This window comes from Thermobia domestica, unplaced genomic scaffold, assembly GCF_964235325.1.
Source record: "Thermobia domestica unplaced genomic scaffold, izTheDome1.hap1.1 HAP1_SCAFFOLD_690, whole genome shotgun sequence".
NCBI classification, from domain to species: Eukaryota; Metazoa; Arthropoda; class Insecta; order Zygentoma; family Lepismatidae; genus Thermobia; species Thermobia domestica.
The window spans coordinates 622-19,079 of NW_027656400.1; the positions used below are offsets into that span (position 1 = coordinate 622).

The following is an 18,458-nucleotide window of genomic DNA, read 5'->3' on the forward strand; positions in this document are numbered from 1 at the left end:
GAAAATGAAATATAGTATGTAATGCAAGCATATGCTATGACATTTAAAGAAATATGCAATTGCAATATTAATTGCTTTGAATTGCAATTAAAACACAATTCTGTAGCTTTCTTAACTCCACGGGAAGACAAATAACCAATACGTACTCACGCAACGGCAAATATCATATGGCACCATTTCTTTCTATGAAACAGTAATATATACAAAACCATTACCAGGGTGTCCACATTCTGGAAAATAAGTCAAAGTCAGGTAAGTAAAAATGTATCAGGTGAAGTCAGAGAAATGGCAGATTGGTCAAGGAAAGTCAGTGAAAAATCGATTTAGATCCATTGTTCAATTACTGAATTTATGAAATAGGGTTGATTTCTTTACTGTTACTATGTAAAATGTGGTGTTCTTAATGATGATATTGAGGAAGTCAGTAACTGCATCCTGGCATATTTGCTCAAAAGGGTAGACGCTGTTCTAGAAGAATTGCATGGTGCCAAGAGGATATCTGGACAAGTGTCTGAGAACGGGAAGAAATAGTATCTCCAGCTCACAGTGAAAGCTCACACTGAAGAATTTAAGGAACACTCGAGTGAATTCATAGCCAATGACAGAAGTGGCATTGGACTTGATGAGTTTATTACTTAGTCTTAGGAAATGGGAAGAACTTTGTTGACTTATGGTCAGTTATGTAATTGTGTTTTATCTTCTTTCACGGAAACGCATTTTTTTGAAAGTGTTTTCACAATAAATAAAATTCTCATTGTTGAGAACTTACAAGAAGAATCTCTGGTGGCTCAACGGATCATATATGATTCTGTGATGAGAATAGGTGGATCATCAATGAATTCAGTGAGAAGTTCAATGAGACAATATCAAGTGTATTTGGAAAAGATAGAAGATTCAGCAACAACTAAAGGAGCTGGAGGAAGAAGAAAAGATAATTAAACTGCGGAGGCAACAAGAAGGATATTCAGATCAATAAGAAAACTATGCGAGAAAGGATGAAAACAAATTTCTAAATGGGTTGCATTTAACAACTGCACCAGCAAAAATATGTTACATAATATGTTTTTTTTAAATAATCAGTAAAATCATGTATGAACTGTTTATTACTATAGGCAATATTATAATGATGTGTAATTGGTATTATAATGTATAAGCATATAATGTGTATTTTTTTCATATCGTAAGTACTCTGTATACTGTACACTTCCGTTTGTAACTTTACATTTTGTGTAATAGGTAGGCCTAATCAATATCGGCCTAATGCACATGCTTGTAAATTAACATTTCTTTGGAAAGAAAATTGAAAAAAGAAAGAAACAGAAGCGAAAGAGAACATGGCCAACTATGGGTTTTTTCTATATTTTTAAGTTATCCAGGGGGGTCAGGGAAATCTGGAACTTTCGTCATGGAAAGTCAGGGAAAAGTCAGAGATTTTTTCCTCCAAATTGCGTGGACACCCTGTTTACATTTCCAAATGAAACTATATAAATTAGGGGTCACGTCAAAAAGTGGGGGGGAGCAACTGCCCCCTCTTGCCCCCCTTAATCGCCGCCCATGGTTAGCGGTAAGATTTCGAACTACAGTACTAAATTTGTTATACGTCGAGTGGAATGGGCTTCCATCCCTAGAAAAAAACCTTCAAAAAGGGTAACGACGTTTATACCGAAAGGTAATAGTAAAGATATAGTACAAAAGGGACAAGTTCTATAAATAAAAGAAATATTGAAATGGACTTTGTGCCATTTTATATTTAAATATTGTATTTGAAGAGGAAATGAAATAGCAACCATCAAATTGTAAGGTTGACAGTGATTTTCCAGTGCATATTTCTTAATAGTACATATTTGAATGGAACATTGGAGCATTAGAAATGTTATCCAATTTATTATTAGTATTTTTTCTTTAATGTCGACCGGCGTGTTACAGTGAGTTTGTGCTAACGTTTAATAATAATACGTTTCCTAATGAATTTGAATGTGTTGAAATGTTGAAAATTACATTTATTTTCGCTGAAGAAGTATATTTCGCAGTTTCTTCCTCTTGAAGGCTTAAAATATTGCTGAAGATCTGAGTACGTTTTGTATTGAAAATTGAATGTGGTAATAATTTTTCAAACACACATCATAGTTACATTGTGAAAGCACTCTTAAATCAAGTTGAGTCTATTGTAAGGGAGAGTTGTAAAGCATATTTAATTGACATATAGAAACTATTGGTAAGTGTTACTATTTAAATTTCGTTTAAGTCCAGATTTGCATAGATTCGCATAGATCTGCTAAAGAACATTTATTATTTGTAAGATTTGTTAATATTCAAATATTACTTGTTGTTTGAGAGTTGGAGTATTCCATTTGGATATTTCAGCAATCAATTGTACTAATTCCTTATTAATTAAACGGGATCAATATTATCTGTAGGCTCAAGAAATTCAATATTGAATGTATATTTTCATATATTGCCAGATGTCACTAGTTTTAAATATACTATTGTTAAATATATTTTGTATATGATAATAGACATTTCATAAAGAAATCTTAAAAGTAAAACGTTTCATTTAACCTCAATAGTTATACTGTATATTAGTACAGATCTGAGATTTACATATTTGTAACTATTCATATTTTTCGCTCCACTTGTTGAATACGAGATTTAGCAAAAGAAACACTGACCAAAGCTTAAAACCCATTGTATTTTAAATTATAATATGTAACGGTTTCGGATATCTAACATATCCTTCTTCAGACACAATCGAATATAAATGAAAATACAGACATATATATATAGTCATTGTTATGAAAAGTTTAAATTCTTTTAACAGACATATATATAGTCATTGTTATAAAAAAAAATATTCTATATGCTGAGGCCTTCAGCCAATCCTGTAAGTCTCTGTGTTCACTTTCCAACTAATCACGTTCTTCTATTTTTGGTTCTTATAAGGGCTTTTTTAAAATTTTCTTGTTGTCTACGCTATCCAAACTTCCTTGCCATAATCCATTAATAGGAAAGCTCCCTGTCCAGTTCATCAGTTTATCTCTACCTAGTCTCCTTAACATGTTTGTATATAGCATTGGTATCTTTCTTCCTCTTCACATCATCTTTATGTTGTTTTATTCTTTCTTTCATTCTCTTTCCTGTCTGTTCTAATCGCAGTCCTCACACCATACCCTTTAGATGACTCCTTCTTCCTCTTCATTAATATTTTTGATGTCTTTTCTATTCTTCTTCTTTATTGATCTTAATAAATTTTGTCCACTCTTGCTATAAGTCCTGAACCCTCCTTTCTTCAATAAGTTCTTCAGTTTCTCCGTTTCTTCTCCCATACTTTCTATACCCTGTCATTTTCCACTCTCATCCTCTTCATTCTTCTTTCTCTCTCTCTTTCTCTTCCTTCTCTAATTCCTTGCTATATCCGATATCCAAAACCGTCACATATTATAATTTAAAACACAGTGGGTTTTAAGCTTTGGTCAGTGTTTTCTTTGTTAAAATAATCAGTCCAAAGCAATGGATAGCCTTGCTAACGAGATTTAGCTAATAGGTAAGACTATTCTTCCTTTAACAAATTAATAGTGTGCGTCGGTATATTGATAAATCGGTTTAGTTCAACCGATTTTCATTGGTCATGATAAAGATATTGGCAGTGTTTAACATCTCTGATACTTGTTACAACCTGTAGAACAAGTAGAGGAGAAAACTGATGTCATATTTCAGTATTTAATCCATGGATTTCCCTGGCATTTGTCTCTTTTTCCTGTGGAAACTTGGTTATTGCTCTAAGCTTTTTTTCACTCAGCACAGTTCAAGAGAGTAGAATGACCAGAACAAACGATAAAATGCTCATTAAACTTCTCCCCAAATTACATCAAGATTTGATGATTAGAAATATGTGAAGCTTACTCTCAATTAAACAATTCTCATTGTTGAAATGTCTAATACAACAATCCAGCATTATAAATATAACTCCCATATCAGAATCACTCTTGTATCTCGATAGAATCTTTCCATTTTTTAAAAAAATTTCAAAACTATGTTATGCATGAGTATAAGAAGTATATTATACATACCAATACAATTGTTTTCTACTTTAACTGAAATGTTACCTGCTAACGTTATCACTCGCCCAATAAAGGAACAAGAGGATATTCCCTCATCCAAATACTACGTTACATCGTATCGAAGTAATACGAGCCTTAGCCGATGCCATCGCCAGGCTCGAATGCCAGGGTCAACAATCCAAATCAGTCAACCAAATCAGTCGTTCGACCTCGCAACATCCATTACGTTCTTGCAATCTCATCTTGACTTCAATACTCTTAGTAAACGAGACTACGCTGAGGCACGAGAGTTGGAAATGCTTCTTCTCATTAAGAACCTCACCCCAGAGGACAAAAGCTCTTACTTGGAAAGAATTCGTTACTTGTCATTACCATACAAATTGATTGGCGCACAGCTGCAGCCAAGGGCAAACTAAGATCTTATACCTGGACAGCAGCCTTCCAGACTATCAAGAAGACGGTGCCCAAGAAGACAAAGAATACTAAACCCTCAACCTCAGCCACTACCGGATGAAAACATCATCGATCTCTGGGCTGCTCTACCAATTCCAGATGTGCATCCGGACCCAGTGTAGGACAACTTCAGTTCAGCCCTCTATGCAGCCCATAACCCGCTACCCGACTTGATAGAGGATCTACATCTTCAGCTAGCCCATGTGCAGTGGCCTCCATACGATTCGCGATTACAATTTCTTTACCTAACCGACAAGCCAGGGATTGACGTTCGCCAATACTTGGCCTTCGATGAACCTTTACATGAATTACTAGAGGACTAGCCACTTTGGAGACGCATCACCCCATCAGGATGAAGCTCAGAGTGATAGTAATGCTAGTGATAGTGAACAGTGTCTAGTGAATCATAAGAGGATATACTAAGTGAATCTGAAATTACATTTTTTCAAAACACCGCAAGTGTTTCCTAGTCACACGTCGCCTTATGCAAAGTCGTTTTGACATATGCTTAGCGTCATACTAAAGGCATGACTACTGCAGAAAACATATATTAGTCGAACTCTTTAGCATGGCACTAATCACGCGTCAGAACGACTCTGCACAAAGCCCCCGGACTCTGGTTAAACCTCACAGTGACTTGTATTGTGCGTTTTAAGTTATTCACAACCTTCATACTACAGCACCAATAGAATTACGAAGTACACAACTTGCTTACACTCCAGTGAGAGTTTTAGCTGCGACTCAAGCTGGAATCTTGGAAGAAGTGCTCCCAGAAATCAAAGAGAATAGTTTTCCATTATTCTGTGTGCCCAAAGGCGAAGATGATTATCGAGTGATATATGACTGTTCTTAGTGGGGGCCACATTATAAACGCTCCTCACGCTTTACCCTTCCACGAGTCACAGATATGCAAAAGAATAGCCACACTTATCGATTATATGATGAAAGTGGACCCTCAACAAGGATTTTAACATGTTTGGCACCATCCACCTGTCGCTTCTTTGGAATCTCCCAGCGGCTAGATACTTTCGATTTTGTCATCTTACGATGGGCTGATCCCTCAGCCCCCTTTTTATGCAACTCGCCATTCAAACTGAACTGTGTAATCACCCTTCTGAAGGGTAGTAAACTTCTTACTGGACTGTGACTTCATTTTGTTAATAGGACAACCACAAGCACTTTATCGGACAATTGGCGTTTTACAGTCTTTGCCACTCAATATAAATAAAAAAAAAGTCAGTGCTCACATCAGTTCATTTCTTTATTTCTTAGGAATCCAACTTAATTTTCATCAGAACTTCATATCTATGATTCCAAAATATTTGAAAATAGTGGCGCAGCGCTCATGGGACTTACTACATTAATCCAAACGACTGTGACAAGTACTCGCAGGGTATATCGTATGGATTATCCCAGTTTCTAGTGTGCCATCCTATAGTTCATGCTAAAGATGAAATGAAATGGAGTTTCACGTCCCACGTTATGCCTGTTAGGCTAAAGAAGACGCTGATTATGAGTAATGAACGAAATGTTGGAAGGAAGAAAGTGGTAGGAAACGGGAGAACCCCGAGAAAACTCACGTACACGGTGTTTGTCCACCACAAAGTTCACTTTGCGGGATCGAACCCGGGACCCCAAGCACCAGAGGTGAATGCTCTACCACTGAGCCACCGCGGCCCCGATAGTTTATGTTATTCTACGTGACAACATGTCCTTGTTTGTTGGTAAAACAATTGTGAATGTAGCATATCTTCCGGCGTCTATCTGGCACAATCCTATTTCCAACCTTTTGTTCTTTGTAATGCCCCCAGTCTCTGCTCTTATGACTCTACTGAAACCAGAAGTGAATGATATCCACCGCTACGTCCTGTTTTAACACTAATCATCATGTAACAAATGCGAGAAACAAGGTACATAAGATTTTAAAAAATATATATATGAATAAAAGTAGTGTTCATCTCGGCTTTATTTCTTCTATTGTAACAGGAAGTTGCAGAAATCTACAATTTTCAGTTTCTGTGTTGACCGCTAACTCCGCCATTGCCGGTCCCAAGCCCGGATGAGAAAGGAGGAGGGTTAGGCATTAATTCCCTGTAAAACAAGAAGTCTGCAGACCAACAGTCAGACAAAGGTGAGCGTGAGCACCTAAAGAAGGCAACCCCTTCATCACGATAGGATACTACGGGCTGATAACTCGTATGTCCGAAATCGTCAACCATCAAAAGAACAGGGAAACAGAGAGCCGGTTTGGATGATCTGATAACAACAAGGCGAGGATTAGGATATATGAGAATTGGAACCTGGAATGTTCGAGGATTAACAGGAAAAGAACAAGAACTAACAGCAGAAGCAAAGGAGCTAAACATGAAAATTATAGGAATAACCGAAACCAAAAAGAAAGGACAAGGTATAGAAAACATAGGGAATGGGAATACTTTATTTTACTCAGGAGTATCAAAATTCGAAAGAGCAAGAAGAGGAGTAGGTTGTATAGTACAACAGGACATTATAAACAGAATACAAGACTGGGAGTTTGTGAACGAAAACATAATGACACTCACAATCATATTAGATCAGGAAGAAGATAGACGAGAAAAAATAGTTATAGGGTACGGACCAAGTGAAGATGCTCCAGTAGAACAGAAAGAAGTATTTTGGGACACATTACAACAAACAATAGACAACAGCAACCTATCAACAATAGTAATTGGAGATTTCAATGGAAGAGTGGGGAAAAACTATAAGAACTATAATGGGCTACTAGAGCAATATGGTGAAACAATACAAAACGACAACGGAACAAGAATCCTCGAGTTTTGCGTCGGAAACAACCTTGTATTAACCAATACAAAATTTAAACGCAAAAATATCCATCTATATACAAGAGAAGAATCATCAAAGAAAGAGAAGTCTATAATAGATTACATATTAGTGCCTAGAGAAAAATGGAAAGAAATCAAGGATGTAAGAGTTATGAGAGAACCAGAAATAGGGAGCGATCATTATCTTTTAGGAATGGAATTAATAGTTACTAGAGAAGAAACAAGAAAACCAGCCATTAGAAACAGGAAAGTTACAGAGAAAATACAGATTAAGAAATTGGCAGAAGAAGACTCTAGAAGAGCATACACACAAGAAACAGAAGAAGTATTCGAAAGGTTACTACAAAAAGAAGAAATAGAGGACGTAGAAGAACTTTGGGAGCAATTTAAAACAACAATCATAAAGAAAGCAGTGCAGGTATGCGGGAAATCCAAAATTGGGGGATCGCAAATTAAAACAACTGCATGGTGGAATGAAGAGATTCAAAAGGAAGTCAGAGAAAAGAAGAAAAGTTGGAAAAACTATCTATCAACGAAAACAGATAACGACTATGAGAGATACAAAGAACAGAGAAAAAAGGTTAAGGATCTAGTAATAAAAAGTAAAAAGGAAGCTTGGGAAGACTTCGGGAAAAGATTACAGGAGAATTATCAAGGAAACGTAAAGTTATTCTATGGTACACTAAAATCAATGAGAAAAGAACAAAAAGAGCCAATAATTAAAAGAATATATGATAAAGAAGGGAATATATTGGTTAAGGAAGATGAGATAATAAAAAGATGGGGAGAATACTTCGAAGAAACACTGAAAGAGAAGGAGGAACCAATACAAGAGAGGAATAGGAGAGTCGAAAATATAAGGCAAAAGTTAAGGAAATATGCGCATAGAGGAACCGAAAAACAGTCACAAGAAGACGACAGACACAAAACAGAAAAGACGGAAAATAACATCCAACAGGAAGAATTGGAAAGGGCAATAAAAAAAATGAAAGCCGGAAGAGCATCAGGACATGATGGAATTGCTCCAGAAATGATAAAGCATCTAGGTACGTTTGGAAGAATAATGCTGTTAAAGTTATTTAACTTGATTTGGAAGAAGGAACAAGTACCCAGTGATTGGGAAATCGCAGTGATAGTACCCATTTATAAGAAAGGTGACAACAAAGACTGCAATAACTATAGAGGGATTTCGCTCCTGAGTACAGTAGCTAAAATCTTTGCAAGGATTCTTGATGAAAAACTAAGGAAGGAAATCGAACCGCAATTGGAAGATTCTCAAAGTGGATTTAGACCAAACAGAAGCACACAAGATCAAATATTTTCGCTGAGACAAATCATAGAAAAAGGAATAAATCAAAATAAAGAAATACATCTTTGCTTCATAGATTTAACGAAAGCATTTGATACCGTCAGAAGAGAAGAAATATGGAAAAGCCTCAAAAACAGGAATGTAAATAGTAAGTTAGCAAATGTAATTCAGTGTTATTATAGACAAACAAGGAACTACGTCAGGACATGTAATGAAACATCAAAAGAATTTCACACTACATCAGGAGTAAGACAAGGCTGTGTACTCAGCCCTATTTGTTCAACCTTGTACTAGATGACGTTATGAAGGAATGCCGCAAGAACAACAAATGGTATGAAGTAGGTTTCTGGAAAATGAAACCAATAAAAATCGCAGAATTAGCATTTGCAGACGATGTAGTTCAAATAGCCAAATCAGAAGAAAATTTGAATTTTAAGTTAAAGTTGTGGGAAGAGCACTTGAAAAAGAGAAATTTAAAAATAAACATAGGCAAAACAAAATCGATGATAATTTCTAAAGAAGACAAAAAGCACCATATCAAAATCAGAAATGAAACAATAGAACAAGTGGATAACTTCAAATATCTCGGAACCTGGATAAATAAAGAAAGAAAACTAGACACAGAAATCTCTAACAGAGTAGCAGCTACAGGAAGATGTTTTAATGGGTTAAAGTCACAGCTCCTGAACAGAAAGGAAGTAACAAAAAGAACGAAAACAACAGTATTCAAAACGATATATAAGCCAATATTAACATATTATTGTGAGTCTTGGACCTTGAGTACAAACCAACAAAAGAAACTACAAGCAACGAAAATGAGATTTCTGCGAAAAATAGAGGGTAAAACTAGAAGAGACAGAATAAGGAATGTAAAAATAAGAGAAATGCTTAAAATAGCTCCATTGGAAGATGAAATACAGAGGATAAAGTTGAGATGGTTTGGTCATTTAACAAGAATGGATGAAAAGAGAATAGTGAAACAAGTATACGAGGCAAAAGTTATAGTGTGCAGTCGCCCCTTGTCGGTCTGAGAGCTCAGATGATGAGGTAATAATTGACGTGTTTGGGGATGTCAGATCCGACAAGTTGCGCCCAGGATTTCGTAAATATAGAACTTAACAAAACATGAGGTACGGGATCCAACCTGGGTTGCATTTAAATGAAATCCAACAAGTACAAAAGAAACAGACTGTGATGTTAAAGGGGGTGAAAAGGGGCAAGAAGGGAGTAACTTTCGGGATAGGTTAATCTACTCGCACTTACTTGCAGGTCTGATCGTTGTCCTCTCGACGATTCCTCCAACATCCCTCTGTTTGGCTGGCTGGTCGTTCAAGTAACCAAGGTTAAGAGTCGGCGAAACCCGGACTGAGTAACCAACTTCACGAAGACCGCAATTTTAGATAAACTTAAAATTTCTTCTTAAAAAGTAATACATCGTCGTAGATGGCTATCTGGCGTTAGCCGAAACAAAGGTGCTCTATGGGACAGAGCAAGGCTATCAAACGTAAATTTCAAAATGAAGTTCGCGGTCTACATTCTAACTCGTCCCTCGCTCCATGTCGACTGTCCCTTCCAATAGTCTCTCAATCGATTTTGTATGGCGTTCTTTCCGGGTTCATGTCCTGGGTTATTCACTCTGATTCGCGTCTCGATGAAAAAAGTGCATGCTCGTAGATTAACCAAGGTAAGGTGATGAAGGAATGCTGACGGGGAAGCAATCTGTTATTTTATTAATTAAGAAATTACAAACGTAAGAAGTAAATGACAGACAGCAAAGGCAAATGAACTTAGAAAAAAATCGAAAGGTGATTTAACTTAAAATGAATAGCTATTCTTTTCACTGTAATGTTCTTTTAAAATAAAATGTCCCATTGTTCGAAATAAGATACTTTTCCATATATCCAAATACACATATCTTCACATCCCCCCCCTGAAATCAAAGTCCCGAATGAAAACATTTCGGAGACAAACAGAAAAAAATCAGTTTTTAGAATTTCTGTTTAAAAAAAAAAAGTTAAGCATCTTTGTAGTTTCATTCAATGTTCATGATAAAAACACAGCAGCAAATATAGTCTGGAAAGAATCATATGATAAGAAATGATGAGTACAGCAAAAATGTTCACACACTAACACAGTTGACAGCAGAACAGTCAATGCCAAATGACGTAAGCACAGCAACGTCAATGTTGTAAACACAGCATCACTAAGCACAAATGTAGGTCTGGAAATGACAGGTATCCTCGTCGCCAAAAGTGCCTTTACATCGCCGTGACGGGTATGTGAACGCGCAGTACTCCAAGGAAGGGATGGTTGCATAAGAAATTGTGATTAATTTTGAACAGTTTTTATTTTGACTAGGGAAATAACGTAGATATAGGGAGCAAAGGAAAAGATTTGAAGCATCAGTACACTATCATCTCTGAAAAGATTCGTATTCTCAGTTTTTCATTTTATTCTCTTATATGTTAAGTTAATAACTGCTGACAACTGCTACTAGCGCTTTTCACTCTTCAGGAATTTAACACGACATGTTCGCAGGACACTTTTCTAAGTCCTAAATGTATGCGTGAATTATTTCATTCGTCTCACTGTCCTTATGCTGAACGTATGTTTCGCTGTCGTCAAGCAAGGGTTGTAATAAATGTAAATAAGGTTCTTATTATTAAATAAAACACAGAAGTATCTATTCCATGTATAGCACAATATAATACAGTAATTAACCAACGCGATAATCACTAACGCCCGCAGGATTTTTTTCGAACGGGGGGGGCGGCAAAAGACCGATATAGAGTTTTTTGATTTATTGCCCTATATATATTAAAAGTCATAGTTTATCATTGATAGCGTATATCCTCTTACTTTTTAAAATCGCCAGTTTAACCTATTAGTCAGAACATACATCTCCAGATATAATGTAGAGGGAAAAGAAGGAAAGAGATATGAAAAGTGGCGTAAGTAATTTTACTGCACCCTGGATAATCCATTACTCATACCCCCCCTGTCCCACGCATTTCAACTGCTGCGTTATATATATATGGTTCCATGTCAGAAGGGCCCGAAAAAGGGCTAGGATAGAAAGGCCCGAGTCAAAACGGGGCTCGGTTTTAAAAGGCCCCGCGTCAAAAGAGCAAGTTCAAAAGTGGCCCCGCGACAAAAATGCCCGAGTCGAAAATGCACAGCGTGAAAATATTCCCCTCGTCAAAGGGGCCCGGGTCAAAGATCATCGCGAGAAGAGAGTCCGAGACAAAAGGGCCCTATGTAAAAAAAACGGATAAAGTGGACACCGCCTCAAAAAGACACGGGTCAAAAGATCCTTGCGAGTAAAGAGGCCGAGTCAAAAAGGCCTTATGTCAAAAAAGCCGGGTCAAAAAGGACCCCGTTTCAAAAGGGGACAGATCAAGACGGTCCCGCGTCAAAATGACCCGAGTCAAAATGACCCCGCGGCAAAAGTCCCCGAGTCAGAAAGGCCCCGCGTCAAAAGGAGCCAAGTCAAAAGAGCCCCGCGTCAAAGGGGTCGGCAAATACAATTCTACGGCTAAAACACCTGAGATCAGGAGTGAAAACCAGGAGAAAGATACATATGACCAGTGGCGTAACTAATTTTATTGTGCCCTGATCGTTCATCCAACTCATCGTTCCCTCTGCCGCCCGCATTTCAGCTGGTATATATATATATATATATATATATATATATATATATATATATATATATATTTCTATGTCAGAAGGGCACGGACAAAAGACAAGAATAGAAATGCCCGAATAAAAAGGGTCGAAAGGGCCCTGCGACAAAAGGATCCGAATCAAAACAGCCCCGCTGTCAAAAGGGCCGGAATCAAAAGGACGTCGCGACAAAAAGCCCCTATCAAAAATGTCCGAGTCAAAGGGACCTCACCTCAAAAAGTACACGGGTCAAAACGGTCCCGGGTCAAAAGGGTTACAGGCGAAAGGGCACCGCGAAAGGAAGCCCGAGTCAAAAAGGCCTCCGTTAAAACGGGACGAGTCAAAAGACCACTGCGTCAAAAAGGACCGACTCAAAAGGCTCCGCGTCAAAAGGGCCCGGCAATATAATTTCACGGCGTAAAAGCCTGAGATCAGGACTGGAAATCAGGAGAAAGAAAGATATATGATCAGTGGTGTAACAAATTTTACTGCGCCCTGGTCATTGATCATGTATTTAATCATACCTGCCCCTGCCCTGCTCCACACAGAGTTGATGTATTTATATATATATATATATATATATACATATATATATATATATATATATATATATATATATATAGTTCTGTCAGAAGGACACGGACAAAAAGGCGAAGACAGAAATGCCCAAGTAAACTGGACCCCGGTCAAAAGGGACCGGCGACAAAAGGGTCCAAGTCAAAAGGACCCCGCTGTCAAAAGTGCCCAAGTCAAAAGGTCGTCGCGACAAAAGGGTCCTATCTAAAACTGCCCGGTGAAAAAGGACACCGCATCAAAAGGGCACGGGTGAAGACTGTCCCGTGACAAAAGTTCCCGAGTCAAAAGAGGCCCCGTGTTAAAAGAGGCCGTGTCAAAGAAGCCTCGCGTCAAAAAGACCCCGGGATAAAAGGCCCGGTAAATACAATTCCACGGCTAAAGAACCTGAGATCAAGAGTGGAAATCAGGAGAAAGAAAGATATATGACCACTTACGTAAGTATTTTTACTGTGCCCTGGATCGTTGAACATCTATTTACTCGTAACTTCCCCCTGCCCAACGCATTTCAGCTGGTGAATATATATTCTATGCCAGAAGGGCGAGGACCGAAATGCCCGAGTCAAAAGAGCCCCGGGCGAAAGGGCCCCATGACAAAACTGCCCTAGTCAAAAACGGTCCCGCGTCTAAAGGGCTCGGCGACCAAAGGGGCCGAGTCAAAAGGGTCCAAGTCAAAACGGCCCCGAGTAGAAAGAGCCCGGGTAAGGAGTCTTCGAGAAATGAGCCCGCGTCAAAAGGGCGCTGTTTCAAAAGTGCCCTGGTCAAAAGGTCCGGAGTCAAAACGGCCGCGCACCAATACCGTTCGAGTCGAAAGTGCCACGCGTAAAATAGTCCCGACTGAAAAAGGCCCCGCGTCAAAAGGGCCCGGTTCCACGGCTAAAAAGCCTGAGATCAAAGCACGAGAGGAAATCGAGCATGCACAAGTGTATATTGTCCCTTTAGTAAGTTGATGGTTTTGTGCAAAAGAAGGAAAAATATCTGTAGTTATTAGTAGCAAATAGGAAATTTGAATGGTGATATAAGTTTTGTTTGGTTGTTGATTGTTCTGCAACAAATGCTATTACTTAAGTCATTCTCCATTAAAATAAGGTTGCACTCCCGTCTTTCGGAGTCTGTGTTCTCGTTACTTTATATATTATTCATTTTCCCCTTATTTCTAAAATTCGATTTCTAGCCCTAGATCAAAGTATAGTATGAAAAATATTCTGTGAAAGCGATTAGTTTAATTTTGCAGTCAGAAGGCACATGTGGAGCTGTATACAAGTTAGTGAAAAGTATTGGAACAGAACAATAATAACGACGTGCGTGGATGGAGGCAAAAAATATTACAATTGGCATTATTGCATTGACTTGGAGTGGGGTCACCTTCGAACCGATCTTGAATTCCGCCATATTGCATATCACACAATATTATTAAATATAAAAGGTTATGTTTTTAGACTAACTTATACCTTAATATTCCTACAAATGAGAATGTGAACTCGTTTGTGACACATCATCTGTTTGGGACAGAGTATGCTCTGTTTTACAGGGTGTCCGATGTTTAAAAGTAAATTACAGACATTCAGTAAAGTGACATCAGCATCATCCCTATTTATCGTATGATCATACTTCAGGTCTCGTTTTATCACAATACAGCAGCCTTTTAAATGGTAAACTCCGCATAAAACATTGCGACAGCTAACGCCGTGCAGTTAGGCCACCAAATATACATCTTCTTATCACATAGTCGTGTCAGGTAAAGAGACCCCTCTCTCACCTCCTTTCTTCTCTTCCATACTAAAATTAGCTAACAACATGAGCGCAATTCTTATTTCAAACTATACATGTATTAGTATAGATAAAAAGAAATAACAAAAAAGAGACGAAACAAGATTCATAGGTTGATGTAGAGAGAAACTGAAACACCCACAATGAAAAATTGAAACCAATGAATGTCTATTACACAGAGATTCAGAAATGAGCAGAGAGAGAGAGAGAGAGAGAGAGAGAGAGAGAGAGAGAGAAGAGGAAAGGAGAGGAGAAGAAGAAAATGTAACGGGAGAACAGATAAAACTGTGGAATTCAAACGTAGTAAGAAAATAATATAACATTATAAAGTTCCGTTTCCAGAAATCCAACAGTAATAAAAAAATAATGTTTGTTTTTACATAGTTTTTCAGAACTATTCGGATATATAGACGATCCTTTAAATATTTATTATGTTACTTTCATAATGGATAGCATACTCAATTTCAAATAGAACTGTAGATCTCCGAGACACATCTAGGATAATGTCAAAGGTTTAACACACATGCTTTGTTTCCGCGTGATTCGACTGCAAATTCGGTAGTGTTCGTTGGACGTAATGATTCAAAATACATTCTAATATACCCAGTAGAGAGCGTTGGTCATATCTCCCATTTCAGACTATTAATGCGAACTGAACGAAAAAAACGAAACGAAAAGAAAAGAGAAAGAAAGAAAAAAGAGAACATTGAAGAGTGCTATTTTATTGCTAAATATCTATCAGTTATAACCTATATTAAAAGTCCAAACTGTATCGTAATGGAAAGCTACAAATGTTGGAAAGGAAAAGTTCATGTTTCTCATAGATGTAGCATCTTTCAAATTTCAACGTTAATAAAACACATTGAATTATAGGACGGGAACAAATATTGTGTCGAACTAGTAAAATAAAATTTTGTTTTCAAATAACCAGAGAGGTACCATTTTCTAATCTTTTCCGAAGAGTTATCTGTTCCGAACATCCAGCATTGATTTCATCTCTTCAGAATATAACGTAATTTGCACAGAGAGAAAGAACACGCTAAGAGTTCATACGCATCATCGTGTCAGTCGTATGATGTTGGTTAGGTTATAGACCACCACTGGATCGAGGAATTTAAATCCGTAGTGAACCAGTAATTCGACTGAGATTCGGTAACCCAGAGGATAAAAAAAAGATTTTACTTATTTCCTTGCGTTTAAACAGTATTTCTGTCAGATATGACTAAGGCCGTAGATGTTATCCCCAGAGCACGAAAAACACGACGCCGAAGTTAACAGTTAATTAGATTCCCCGGACCAGGCTTCTGCTCCGTTTTAACTTTGGAATATGAACTGCATGTATGTGAGATGGAGAGAGCTAGAGAAGTGAAAGATGCAAAGACAGATAGGGAAACGTCAAGAAAGAAAGAGAGAGGGACGGGACGAATATAAATATGAAGCATACTTACTATTGTAGTGTATGATATAGAACGCACACACTATTTACTCGAACTATCGCTAGTGATGCCTTGTAAGTTCTCCATCAGGAGATGAGTCTCTGTTTGCAGCCATTATTTTATGCGAAAAAATCATACTACCTGATGGAGTATCGAACCAAGATTTTTCATTTGGTAGTCTGATACGTTACCACTACATCACCGATTGCTTTAGCCAAACTTTGTTTAACAAATGGTGTAATGTTTCTTTCTGAGAACGATAACACGAAAATTGCATACTGCAGATCAATGATGTCTTTGGAATGTCCTGGTAATTCCTGTCCTCTTTCCCATCCAACATTCGTAAATCGTCTCTATCATGATACAGGTGTTTGCTTTCACATTGTTATGTATTGCTTGTCCAGTATGATAAGTCGATTCTTCACAATCACTATGCTACGAGGGTCATCCGGAAATTGGTACCCGTTTGTGCAATAAAGACACAGCAGTACATATTAACAAATATACAGATTTTTATTGGAAAGAACATACTTTACACTACTTCTCCACATAATCACCAAGCAAATTTAGGCATTTGTCATACCGTGTGACGAGTTTTTGTATTCCAGCGTCATAGTCCTCCGCCACCAGCGTATTGAGATACGTAGTCACGCCTCCTTTAAGTTCGTCATCACTGTCAAATCTTTTTCCCGCCAGAAAGCCGTGACACATTAGGAAAATGTTCACAGAGTTCATCAATTGTGACGCGCCGATCGTTCCTCACTCATCCGTCTACTGACCTCAGCAGTTCGTCTGTAATGACAGATGGTCTCCCTGAACGCTCCTCGTCGTGTGTACTCCCCCTCCCCAGGTTGAAGTTGCGACACCAGCGCCGAACAGACGACTCGTCCATCGCATTGTCTCCATACACCTCCTTTAATTGGGGATGAATTTCACAAGGTCGAACGTTTCGTTCATTAAGAAATTTAATCACGGCCCTCACTTCACAACTGGCGGGGTTCTCAATTCGTTTAATCATTATATTTATAAATGAGCACAAACATAACACAGGCACTGCTAGTATCACGCAACCTCGCACAGAGCAGGCAGACAAGCCACTGACGCGTTATGACCTTGCCCAGCGGCTTTCCGAGTCGTCAGCGCTTCAAGCGGCGCAAACGGGTATCACTTTCTGGATGGCTCTCGTAGATAGCAATATTATTCATAAGGCCATATGTTACCCCTACACTATCATGCCATCTAAAATTTCAAGCCGAATATTACTTTCTTTAGCCCTGATCTTTGGAACGAATCGGCTTCTTCCTGTAACGTTATGTACAACAAAGTGCACAACATAATTGATTTGTTCGACGGCCTAGAGAGAAATAAGTGCCCACTGATAAAAAAAAAAAAAAAAACTTACAATCGAGCAATCGAGGAAAGAATGTGAAACTAAAACATATTTTGCAGTAAGTTCTCCGTGCAAGTTCAAAGTAAGCAAATAATAAATAATAATAATAATAATAGTAAAAATAATAATAATAATAATAATAATAATAATAATAATAATAATAATAATAACCTATATTATAAAATTGAAAGTTACTATGTGTGTGGCTCCTAATCTCTTGAACCACCCGACTGATCTCTATAAAGCTTTCAACATAAATAAGGTTCGGATCTGGGACTACTTTTGTCATTTCAGTTTGACGGTGCAACGTAGGGGCCGGTGAGAGGGAGGAACATGTAAAAAAAAACTGAAAATGAAAGTGGCTGTCTTCGTGACTTCATCACTCTTGAACCACCTGACCGATCTCAATTAAATTTTCAACACAGATCTGGTTCGGGCCTAAAATAGCATTTATCTATTTACTTTGACGATATAGCTTACGGTTGAGGAGAGGGAGAAGTTAAAAAGTGTAAATAAAAGTTGATAACTCGCGAAACAAATGATCCATCACAATCAAATTTCCAACCTAGATGAAGTTCGAACCTGAGATGGTTTCTGTCATATCACGTGGATGTTGGAACTAAAGAGATGAAGAGGAGGAGCGTCATTTAACAAAGAACGAAAAATTACTGGTATAAGTGGTGTATCTGTAATTTTTGGATTCGCTGAGATTAATAGTGACACATCTGATGCTGTTTAAACCGAAATTCAGTCCCACTAGTGGGAGGAGGGAGAGACATATAAAAATGATCGAAATAACCAATATCAGTGTCGAATTCACAGTTTTCCGGCTCGCTGAGATCAACAATGACACTGCAGATGCCGTGCCCCACAACATAGGGATGGGAGAGGATATAAAAAACACAACAAAAATGGCCGATATCAAAGAGGGCTTTAGTAACACGAAACAGTGACTGAGTAACGGACCATATTAATATTTTTTTC

At 37.9% G+C, this 18,458-nt stretch overlaps 1 protein-coding gene across 1 annotated transcript; it reads left to right on the plus strand.

The window, feature by feature from the left end:
- Positions 1–6,797: 6,797 nt before the first annotated feature.
- Positions 6,798–8,936, plus strand: LOC145677196 (uncharacterized). The gene has a single exon (XM_081747813.1). It carries the CDS (start codon positions 6,798–6,800, stop codon positions 8,934–8,936), a length of 2,139 nt encoding a protein of 712 aa, XP_081603939.1.
- Positions 8,937–18,458: the final 9,522 nt, after the last annotated feature.